We start from the raw sequence: 12,755 nt of genomic DNA, 5'->3' as shown, positions 1-12,755 counted from the left end.
TCTTCCAGAAATGACGAACTACATCATACTTACAGTTCTATAAATATAAAAGTCTATACTGAAAAGATTATTAAGGTCTTCCGATTCCAACGGAAGACCTTTCTATTATTGTGTGGGAAAAATTATTTTTCTTTTTTTTTTTTTGTTTCCTAGACGCGAACTTTGAGGCTTCATATCTTGCTCATTTCTGAACGGTTTTTGCTCAAATTTTCAGGGCTAATGTACTTTACAAAACACTATCTTAAGCAATTCATAGAATTTAGAATTCCCTTTCCGTTAAAGAGTTATTCCCCTTTTAAATTTTTTTAGGGCCTTTTGTTTCCAGACAAAGGCTCCGAGACTATGATAGCAGGGAATGGGAATCCAACGAATTTAAATAACAGAGATGTTGTAGTTGTGCACATTTGTTTTTGTTTTTAGATTACGTTTTTTATTTAGGAAAAGGTAGGGGGTCAAAAAACAGGATTCAAAAAAGTGCGAAAATTTAGACATATTTTCCCTTATATCTTTTAAACGAAAAATATTTTGTTAAGAGATGTAGAATAAAAGTTGTGCAAAATATTGAGGGCTTTCATTTGACACCAATAAAAAAGGGCTGGTCCCTTAAATTAAGGGTCAATGGCCCCTAACAAATTTTGCTTAATAACTCAAAAACGGTTAGGATTTTGATATGGATGTCGCTGGAAAAGTTGTTTGTTGGGATCTCATAAAGGTCGTTACAATGTTATTTTGTATGTGATTTGTGTAGTATGAGTGTAAAAAGCTTTACATGTTAACATGTACCTGTTTTCATTTGACAAGTTAACGAAAGTCTTTGCGCGTACAACTGGCATAAAGTTACCGCAGAAAGTATGCTGGTTTATACAAACGGCATTAATTCATAAGAATTTTTTTTTTAGAATACATGCTTTTTTTTAGGAGTTTAAGTCATTGTTGTTAAGTTCTTATAATGTTCAATCCTTAAAAACGGGATTTGGAAACAAATCATTGTTTTTCTTTTCTAGTAAACCACAAAATATGGAATAATAAAAATTTATACATTACATTTTAGTTATTAACTCCATACATTTAAAATCTACCTTGAATCAGAGCTGTGTGTGTACCATTACGTAAGCTCTCCCTCGCCCGCGGCCGAGAAAATCGGTCACCATTGTCGCGGCTGGACTACCTAGCGGTCAGCGGTTATCTACTACACGAGAGTTGCGTCTCTCTTATATGAGTTTATTTATCCGCAAACCCAAGAATTGTTTTCGTTTTGATTACACATGTTTTTTTATGGATTAAACGATTGGGTGTCAATTAAGAAATCGTTCAGTTAATTAATAAAAGCAATGTCATTCTCAATCTAAAGCAATAATAGACATAGATCAATTGTGGGTTTTAAGTTTAAAATAAATAACTTCTATTTGATAGAGTAAGGCCATTATACTGCAATTTTCAAAGCTTACTGGGTTCTGAGCTGTGCGGGTCTGTGCGTTGTACCTTTACGTAATCTATTGTTCGCCCACGGCCGAGAATCTCAGCCACGGCTGCACTACATAGCGGTTATTTATACACAAGATTCGCACACCGAGACGCACACTTCCATGCATATGAACGTGTTCGAGTTAATATAGCCGTAAATACAAGAACTGTTTTAATTTTATGTTATAAAAGTTTGTCCATTTTGTATTTATTTAATTAGAGTGTAAATGAATATTAATGAACGATATTACATGTACTCCAAATCGGAAACATCGTCAGACATAAATTAATGGTCGGTTTGTTTATAAAAAATATTTTATAAACTGTACAAATAATGTTTTAAATCAACAACAACCCCCCTCCTAAATATTAAACATTTAAATGATGATCATTCATCGCCCATGGCTGAGGAGATCCGGCACGATTGGACAAGTGATCCGCGGTCGGTTCGTGATCTTTTACATGTATCTTATCACGCGTTCATGTTTCATATTTTGCACGGGCACAACTATATTTTATTATGTTTTCAACTATTATTTTGGTTTAAGATGAAAAGATAAATTATTTTACTTGTACAGTTGATTAAGCATTGGTGTATACGATAGCGTACAAGGTAGTTTAAAAATCAAATCAAATTATAATCAAAGTTCCATGTTACATGTTTGCGGTAGGTGCTAGCACGATAAAAGAATGTCCTGAGTTGAGACTTTCGATGATTATTTAAAAGAATATTCACATTAGTTTTAAACAACTTTAGATTAGATTCTATCGGTCACATATTAATCACTTCTGTAGTTTTTCTACATGTTCGTTCCATTGTGGAAGCGAACTCATTGCTGCCCCCCCCCCTCCTCCCGCCCCGCTGACAGGAGCTCGCGCTGTATTTTTTCTTTAATGGCGAAACGATATCAAGATCTATAGAAAATCAATTTTGGTGGTTTCTTCTTATGTGTAACATTTTGTTTCACTTTCCCACCCGTTTGTTTTTTCGGTCAGTCTGTGTTAATTCAGTCGCCACGTGCGACCGAGAATCTTGTGTCTCTTCAGCGCACACAGCTCAGAACATATATAGCCCCGGTCATCAATTGTTATGTAATTGAGTAACAGTTGGAATGGTGCTTTTACTACATAAAATATAAATTAAAAAAAATCATCCAGAAAAAATGTTACCGTAACTCAATAGTCAATACCAAAAATAAAATCCGTATGATTACAAACTGAAATCGGTTTTTCAGTATTCGGCGGAATTTGTTTTTTCTTCTAACATTAGTATTTTTATTGGTTTCAGAGAATACGATGTAAAAATACAAACAGTAAATAAATCTGATATTATTTACATTGATAATGTTGAAAAATATTTAAAATTAAATTAGTCACATTCGTTAGAAAACAATGTTATACAAACATCCGATAATTTTTTTCCAATGTCGTATCATTCGCGTAAATAAATATGTTCTGTACATATTCATGTACCTCAGAAAAAATTCAAATGATTAAACAAAAAAGAAAGTTGTAATTACTATTTCGGATTTTTTTTTTCAAAGTAATTTAACATTTTATTGAAAAGAACAAGAAATAAAAATAATTTAAATTTTTGACTCAATCTTCGTATATATATATTACCGGCGCTCCTTACATGTATAACGGCGTACAGTGTATATAAATTATCATGATCTATTTGAATTAAGTTCCATTCGTAAAGATTCCCATAATAATTAATTGCATGACTGTGTACATTGTAGGCAAATCCCTGTGCGTTAATTACTTCTAAGACGTCTTGTTTTCCGTTAACAGTGGTTTAAATAATTAAAATAATTACTTGTAAAAATATCTATAATCGGGATTCCAAAGAACTTACGCAATTCATAGAAATGATCAGTATGTTTTCTTTCTATGGTTACATTTAATTTTGTTCAAATAATTAATAAATTTTCTATCATTTAAATTGTGTGCTTCATCAAATACTGATTATGATTACCTTGAAATCATTAATTTTTCCATTGGCTATTGACAAAAAAAAGAGACGCTTGACCATCCAATCAAAACAAATACACAGAGTTTGATTGACAGGTTCAGCCAGGTGCAGATCTCACCCGATGTCCGAAGTTATGTGTGCACTTGTACAAAGCCGAGTGGTCTCAATAAGAGTTATCGATGTAAATAAATTAAAAAAGATACATGCTTATCAAAACATGTTCGTGTAAGTTAAAGTTGATTAAGGCTTGTTCCAACAGAAATCATGTTTTGCTAACTGTATTTAATATTTTTTATGTATAGCGAATTTTAATATTGTACAGTCATTTTACCGGCAACGAATCAGTATGCGGTTTCTCGTGCATGCAACTATTATTATCGGAATTCCAAATGTTTTTATTTTTTGTTTAAATCGCGTTTCTTTGTCCTTCTAAACTGTAGTATCAAACTTCCGAAAATATAAAGGATGAATTACGAAAACAGTAATTTCAACACCCCTCCAGTTTCCTAGTTTCGAATTCGTTTCCCAGTATCGAATTAAGAGCCCTTTATCACTTTTGACCGAATTTCAAAAATATAATAGAGGTACATGTTAATGGACTTATAAATGAACAAGGAAAAACAATTGTGGGAATATGTCATTTAATTAAACAAATAATATGATCGTTATTTTTATCATACCGTTTTCCCGTCAAATTGAAACTGGACTTGAACAGTTTTCATGTCCGTTACTGTATAATATTGAATTTTCATAAAAACACTGTATAATAGTAATTGATGATAAGTAGTTGCCATTTTCCTTTGTTTTTCCTGTATATCTATCAATTTTTGCAGCCAAATAATACTTCTGTCGCAATGAACCATAACTAGGAAAACTACACGCGGTTCTATTTGAAGTCGTAATTTCATTCAAAGCTCCATTGTTATTTGATATGATGCATTATCTTTTTAAATGAATTATATTTACTAATTATTCACTAAATAGGGATCAATAACAAACTTATTTTCATAGTTAGGCTTAATTGTTTTCACACTTTCGTTTTTTCTGCTTTGAACTACCGGCAGGTCATATGTGGGGCACATTTTTAATTTGTAAACAATTCGGTAAATAATCGTGCAAATGGCAAACAACTTCACGCACTGATATAATATTTATTTCTGTGTTATAATTACCTAGCTAGGATTTTTTAAAACCTCAACTTTGTCTTCCACCAATAATTTTTCTAAAAATTATTCGATACTTACAAATAATCGTTACCGGTAAAACGACTGTACCAGTACTGAAACATCGTATAAAAACGTTATATATACATGTACTCTGTAACTAGTCGTCTTTTAATACATATACCTTTCTTTTGTTTGTTAAAAATAAATTCAATTTTGTAAAAAGATAAGTATATCATTTCTTCTAGATTTTTTTTTTTCATGAAAATACCTACAAGAGAGTTTTGCCAATCACAAACAGTTTAAAGTACATGTAATGTAAAACACGGGCGCCATTTTGAAACAAATTGTCAGAGAGTTCCGAATGATATCTGATGAACGTTTCACATGGTTCTCGCACGCTTTGCTCGAAACGATTTACACGCATTGTCCGAAACTTTGCACGCTTTGTCCGAAACGCTAAACGGTTTACGCGAAACGCTTCACACGAAACGCTTAACACGAAACGTTGCTCGCACGTAAGTCGCACCTTTTTTTGTTGTAGTAGTACGTTTCAGGGTCTGTAAATTTTGTCAGCACGCAACAATTCTAAATTGTATATTGTCCTCAAAAATTTACAAATATTTAAATAAAAATGTTATTTTAGAGAAAAGGTTACGTGTTTTGTAAACGGGTTCGGGTTTTTTTTTAAAAACCCACAATTCCTGACATGACACATAAATACATACTGTTTATAACAATGCTTGCTACCCTCTGAAAAATTATCTCGCCATTAAATATCTCATTTTTTAAATGTTTGTTACGATTACATAAACTGTGTGCGACAAATAGTTTTCCTAAAACATTTTCTTATTTTCTTTTTCAAAACACGTTTTATATGCAGGCTTTCAATCACAACACGTTTTTATAACAAAAGCAGAACTGAAAGTTTAGTAATTATAATCGTTTGACACCATATCACATATATTTTCAACTCGCAGCAACAACGGAAGACCTACTCGTGGCTTTGCCACGAGCTCTGCTCTAGTTCACATTAATTCTTTTGCTTTTCTTTTTTGATAAAATTAAATTGTTTCTAGTGTAATCTCTTTATATGGATATAAAAAAGTTGATTTTCTTAATATAAGTTTTTTCCCTTATCTTTTTACAGCGCATAACGAATATAAATATGTCTAAAATATCCTTCAAGCCCTGATGAATTTTTGATAAAATTCTTATGATACCATCACTTCAGTGTATTGCAGGTCACTTCCGGGTATTTCGAATAAAAAAATAATATTTTTGTTGAAATACAATAGTTCGTCTTAATTCCCTTCAGTCTAATCTAGCAAGGAAATCAATATTTTTGTCGTTGTTTTTGACTACTTTGAATTTAATACCACTATGCACCGTTTGTACCTGCTATCTGAAAAAAATTAAAGGAAAACGCCAAAAATAATCCTTCACCATTTAAAAAGCTTCGTCTTTCATTGCCGCAACATTGAAACTATCATTGCATTGCACAAGCAAAAAAAAAAAAATAAAATAAACAAGAAATATTCCACACAAGTGTGTGGTAAGCCCTGATTTATTTAATATTTACTCTTTAAATTTAGTAAATGAATAGCCAATATATTAATGATGATGACTGTATGATTTGTGTTATATTTGTTGATGTTTATCTATTTTATGTACAATATACGGCGACGCTTCAAACTTCCAAAAACACGAAACGCGAGGTTATTCAAAATATTCCAAATATGTGGTTGTAAATGGTTTTCAAACTATGTAATAAACCAATTCAATATTTAAAAAATATATACGGAAATTCATTTTATTACAAGTCTGTGTTTTGACCCAATAATGCTTAATTTTATTACCAGCTACAGAATTACAAACATCAAAAGATAAGCAATAATTTTACCAATTTTTCTTTATTTCATTGGTGCCTGACATAGTGGTTTCAATTTGTCTGAACAATCACCAGCATGGAATCTTCCGCGATGGAAACTGGCGCATGTTCTTGAGTTATGAAACCCAAGTATTGCGCCAGGGTAGCTGTAACTAGCAGCATGTCTGCCGCTTGTGATCCAGGTAAATTCTCCATCTCTATGTGTATCCTTAGCTCCAATGTATACATAGTCCTCATTCACTAGGATAAAGATAACACATGATAATAAATAAGTTTTAAGTTTCCATAAACTTTTATATATCAATATTTACATTCAGTGTATATTTACCCTTATGTTTGCATTGAAAATCGATTCAGTATCCTTTGAATACACTAGCTGGGCGAATTCATGAGCACAAATTTTGATGTCATCATGTGTTTTGAGTATTTTTATTATTAAAAGATATAATGAAACGTTCAAACTAATATAAACCTATTAAAAATCTATACAACTATACCAAAATAACAAACTCGAATTTTTTGGGCTTTAATACCAAAAAATCGGAAAGGTACTGTCTTTTAGTTCATATATTTTAAATATCATTGGTACTTGACGATTACCAATTTGTTTTTACTTTTTCTCAATCATGCTTCACTTATTAATAATCAACAAAAGTTCCTTTACAAAAACCCGGAAATCATCTGAATTTTTTGGATTTTACAATCTTGCACATGCGCATTACATTCATCCTAAATTCATTAGAGGCTTTTTGGTTTATGTTTCCCCAACATCACATTTGCATAGATAAACTCATAAAACGATATTACAAATACGTGTAAATTTTCATTGAAGGGGAGATAACGCTAACTCAGTGCATTTTATTTAAAAATCCCCGAGAGTTCCGAATGTCAACATGGTGTGTGAAGCGAGTAAAAAACGGTGGTGAAAAAGTGTTGAATTCTTCATTAGGCCTAATATGGCTTAAATTTTATATGAAAGGTATTTACAGCCTCAAAATGGTTTGTAATGAATAAATTAACTGTTATTTTCAATGAAGCTTCATTAATTTCCTCAAAAATCGTTTCGGAGCGATTCTGCAATTTTTGCTACTTTACGGGTAGGCCTATATGGGAAGCATTTTAACGGCAGTGAGGGCCTGTCTCGAGACACAGTTAGATTTTCAACTTATCAAAGTGTAGTGACATAATTAGCATTATTGTAGGCTTAAAATTTGGATATGTAAACAATACGGTGTGTCGATGTATCTATTTTGTAAATGTCCGATATCATATGCAATTTCAACCCGTGCACGCACGGGTCAAAGTCTAGTAATAATTAATCAAAAATAAGAATTTTCTTTACAAAGTTTATAACTATATTTTTAGTTGCGGAAGCAAACTAAATACCATGTTAATATGGCTGTTCCATGTATGTTTCATATCATTGACAAAGAGCGTATATAATGGTTTTACAACGACGATAAACATATATTTTATACAAACAGACATCAGTATGAATATCAATATAAGCATTGAATGCTTATTTTTGGATGTCGTCTATCCTATGACAGACTAAAGCGTCGCATACAAACTGAATACTGAGAGTTAGCGAAATAAAAACAATTTAATTAAAATGCTCTTCATAAACCTTATCATTAAGTAAAATCAAAATTACGTATACGTACCCCATTGTACAAGAGCTCTAAAGTCTCCATGAGACAGGTTCTCAGCAAGTTTTGAACAATGAGTTTGACAATAGCTCTGTAAATAAAAATACAAAACAGGTAACATAAGAAAGAATAAGTTCAAATTTTGTGTTTCTAAACAAAGTTAAAATTACTATTTGTCTAGGCATAAAAGGGTGCTAATAATTGATAAAATATTCAATTGTTGGTAAAAAAAAAAATAGTTATGTAGGTTCCAACTTTCGATTTAACTTACGACAGCGTCGTTAAAGGTACCCGCGCTGCCCCCAATCATGTAACATTTCCCGTCCACTAAGTGGAAATTAGTAGGGCAATGGTGATTAGCAGCTGTGTAGGCACACGCTTTAAAAAGACAAACAAACTGTAAAAAGTATGCTGCTTGCTTTCATGAATGTAATTAAAAATTAAATATCTACAGTAAATGACCTTAACTAAGAGAATTTCAATGGAAATCAGTCACAAAACTACCCTTGGTGTGACAGGAACTTACATATGCACATTTCATAATAAAATGCACAATTCGTTACATGATTTTGGTGGTGTTCAATATCAAGACTGCGAGAAACACCAACACTGTATTTGAGTTCAATCTATCATAATAACTATGTTTGGATAATATCATATTTAACTCATAAATCTTAAGCACAACAAATACATATAATAAGTGTTTAAATTTCGATATTGAATTATTTTTCATTTTCAAATCGGTATGTAACAAACCTAAACAATATTTTGTAAGTTGTTTTGATCGATTCAACAGTGTTAACATTTCACACTTTCTCAAAAACTACCAATCCACAATCGCTATCATGGTTTAAATTTAATGCTGCGAAAAAAATTTTTTTGCTTATTTAAAATGGAATAAATTTATTTGCTATAGTGTGTTCACAATGGATTTAATTTCCAGAATAGAGTATAAATTGCGAACAAAGTGAAATTGAAAGCATCGTGATTATCAATCAATCTAGAGTATTTGGGCATTTTCTTCCTCAGAAATCAAAGTAACTTATATTAGAAATGAATACTGACATTCAAAATAGTATTTAATTCAATATAAGAAGACCATTTTACAAAACCGTCTTAAATCAGGCACTCCTTTACGAGTAACAGTATACATACATGCAAGTTTTTGTAAAATTAAGGCGTCGGTATGGTAATGATGTTCATTTATAAATAATTGAATGGTGAATGCTGTAACAATGAATGACCTTACCGTCTGTTGGTGAGGAGGTGGTCGTAGTTGTCGCATGGACAAGCACGTGGTGATTACAAAGGTCACCGGAACAACAGTCGCCATCTAGTGACAATTCTACCGGATCTGCTCTCTTGCCAAAGATATGAGCAGCTTGTGCATGGAATTGGTTGCAAACCTAACAAGAAAATATATATAACAATATATAATAATTATAAAAATATGCATGTAATCATCGAAAATTGTATGTTTATCACATTCATTACGGTTTGTACTACATATGATCGATTTGCATTTCTTAGTCACTTTGTCTCGTTTTTATACATAAAAAGGACATTAAGGATGTAATTATTACAGAGACTCTTTTTGTCCATACGCGTAATAAAGAAACCAAACGAGAGAGAGAGAGAGAGAGAGAGAGAGAGAGAGAGTGAGGGGGGGTGAAGGATCTAAGAAAACTCACACTCTGGTGCATACAGCCCACATTGTAAGAGTGCTGTCCACTGTTAGACAATGTCTCCAATACGTAACATGTCTGTCAAAGCAGATGATTGAAATACTGTCATATTTAGGAGCATTACTAAAAGCTTCGATTCTTTTTTAATCATTTAAATCATCGGGCCTGTACTGAATACAATACAAAAATGCTGACCTCTCCGATATCACAGTTTGTGGTCTGGTTGCACTGCTCAGGATTTTTTATATGGTTACACCAGTAACACTCAGCTGCCGAAAAAAATGAACAAAAATAAGCCATTTAAACAAAAAACAAATCCATTTATCAGTTAAACTAAATATTTTTTTTCAAAATGGCATATTAGTAAACAACACGAATCCTACTATTTTTGTTTCTTTCGTGATTTTTCATCTCTTACGAATCAATACAATATAAGAACTGTTATTCGTATTGTATTACATACAAATGCTAATATGAAGTACTTACAACATTTCCCGCATGTTCTAGGACAGGCCTGGACCACACAGGGATCCGAACACATGCCCTTGTTAAGACCAAGCAGTCTCTGGCAGCCAGCTGTATCGATGTCAGAGCATTTGGAGTTTGTAGACTCTGTTGATATAGAAAGTCGTCAGTATCAAACAGACAATGGCAAATTTTAAAATGTTTCCGTTGCTACATAAAGAGTTTTTTTAGAACCATTTTAACAAGACCTTGGACTTTCAGTACGACCTACACATGTGTCTCTCTAGCTAGCTTTTGCGTCAAAACAAGTTTAAAATGACGCAGTTACAAGTGAAATATGCACCGATTGCATAAAACTGGCTCAAAAGGCAGACATATCATGTTTATTTCAAAGAGCCATGACTTAGTGACTAGGAAAGAAATAGACATGCTTACGTTTTTTGCCTTTTGACACAACTACCCAAAGTCTAAACTCTTGTTAAAATGGTTCCTATTGTAGGAAAAACAATATTAAATGTCGAGGGCATGGTGGTGAGGTGGATCAATATGAAATATCTCAGACATAAAGGGGTAAATCTTATCCATGCAATGGCGTTCTTATAAAAAATATTTGGCACTTGTTAGATATTTATAGAACGCATTCATATTTTTTGTGGTTAATCATAGAGACAAAAAAAATTATTCAAAAAATGAAATTTTCTACCCGTTGGTGGAGGCATCATTGTCGTTGATTCCATTATCACAGTAGTTGTGACGTTGCTCTGACGCCGTAATCTAGCGGGTGATGGAGTGTGCTGGTTACACAGATCAGAGTCGCAACAATCTCCATCAAGATTTGCCCGTTTTTCAAGCGATCTTCTTCCAATTATTAGAGAGGAGCCACCTGTACTAGCTCCGAACAATTGCGTACAAACCTATGGTTAATTGAGCAAAAGGGGTGTAAATAAGATAACTCACAGGAGTAAAATATATAACATATGAATAAAGTATGATAGAATTCATCTAATACTATTTTGTTCATAAAAACAAGAAATATTAATGGTGGTTTTGTTTCCCTTTAAACCTTCACGGCAAACACAGTGTATTTAGTTTAAAGAATAGGTATGCATTCTTACCTCATTTGTTGCACATCCTAATCGATAACTTTTGGAAAAATCTGCCGCCAAAGTTTCGGTCACTATGCACTGCAAAATTATAAAACAAATTCCATATTAAATTGAGAGCGATACGCATGTCAAATATGAAATACTCTATGCAAAGAGATAGCACTACGATGCCATCGCAAAACCTTTTCTCCGTTCGAACACTCCATGGTAGCATTACAATCATTCACATCGGCGACTGAATCACAGTGGTAACACTTCAGAGCTTGAAACAGAACACAAAATATAAAATCACAGTGTAGTACACTTTATTATTAGATGCATAATGAACATCGTTTTAATATAAATGTTTACAAAATTTAAATTCAAGTTTTTATGTAAATGAAGGGGCAAACGAACATATTCTTCTAAAAGAAACTATGATGGGAACAATCATTTATCTGCAATTTAAATATGCGCAAATCACACTTTATACAGTTATAACACTTTTAACAAGCATAGACATTAGTTGTTCTAAAAGTTTGCAGATATTTTCCAAACGGATTTTCAGTCCAAATGTATGACAATACTCAACAAAGAAGAATAACAAGACTCACGACAAGTTCCGCATAATCTTGGGCATAATTTGGACAAACATGGATCCACACAGATATCTCGCTTGTCACGGAACATCTGACAAACCGTGCTATCCACATCATCGCAGGTCTGTGTCGAAGCCTGATGAATAGCACACAGGCTTAACACTGTAAAGTAACAGCACGATGGATTGTTTAAAAACTCTTAACTATAGGATCATTCGGCTAATAAAAGGCATTATTATTTTTAAACAAGAGATCTATAGATATCTAAATCTGTTTATAGATTTAATATTGGTAAATTAAAAATGATTTCCTGGCAATGTGGATTAAAGCTGCTTATAGTTTAGAGTATATTGAATCAAGGATAGATATCATAAATCTTAGCATAACAATAGTACAAATGTGAAGACTTCATAGCCATTCATTGTACAATCAAATAGATATTTATTTCATAAGAGAGTGGTTGTACAATCATTTCTTATGTTTCGTTAATTGCTTTGAACTATCAAAAACTAAAGTAAGTTGTAAGGTGTAATCAAAGATGAGCATTCGTTGATCTTACCAAATATAAATACGTTGTAAACTGCCATTGTCGTGTAGTTTCTGGGTCTGTATTCTTATCTTCTATCGGTGTTACGTGATATAGATATACACGTTCGCATTTGGAAGGGTCTTATTGATAACAATATTAAGTTATATGCAACTGTATTGCAGTCAAAAGCAAGGCAATTTTTTTTTACAATATTATTTCAAATAGCTGTAAGGCAATGATTTCATGAGAT

At 32.4% G+C, this 12,755-nt stretch overlaps 1 protein-coding gene across 1 annotated transcript; it reads right to left on the bottom strand.

The window, feature by feature from the left end:
• Positions 1–6,496: 6,496 nt before the first annotated feature.
• On the bottom strand, positions 6,497–12,668 carry LOC128185812 (uncharacterized). Its single transcript, XM_052855480.1, has 12 exons — positions 12,536–12,668; positions 11,992–12,138; positions 11,581–11,660; positions 11,408–11,476; positions 10,996–11,206; positions 10,314–10,439; positions 10,023–10,096; positions 9,834–9,905; positions 9,392–9,548; positions 8,414–8,520; positions 8,158–8,233; positions 6,497–6,733 (listed from the first exon to the last, which is right to left on the bottom strand). Exons 1-12 carry the CDS (start codon positions 12,561–12,563, stop codon positions 6,516–6,518), a joined length of 1,365 nt encoding a protein of 454 aa, XP_052711440.1. The 5' UTR covers positions 12,564–12,668; the 3' UTR covers positions 6,497–6,515.
• Between the last annotated feature and the right edge of the window lie 87 nt (positions 12,669–12,755).

This window comes from Crassostrea angulata, chromosome 5 (genome assembly GCF_025612915.1).
Source record: "Crassostrea angulata isolate pt1a10 chromosome 5, ASM2561291v2, whole genome shotgun sequence".
NCBI classification, from domain to species: domain Eukaryota; kingdom Metazoa; phylum Mollusca; class Bivalvia; order Ostreida; family Ostreidae; genus Magallana; species Magallana angulata.
Note: the sequence above shows the minus strand (reverse complement) of the source record. Positions and strands in the feature narration are given on the sequence as shown.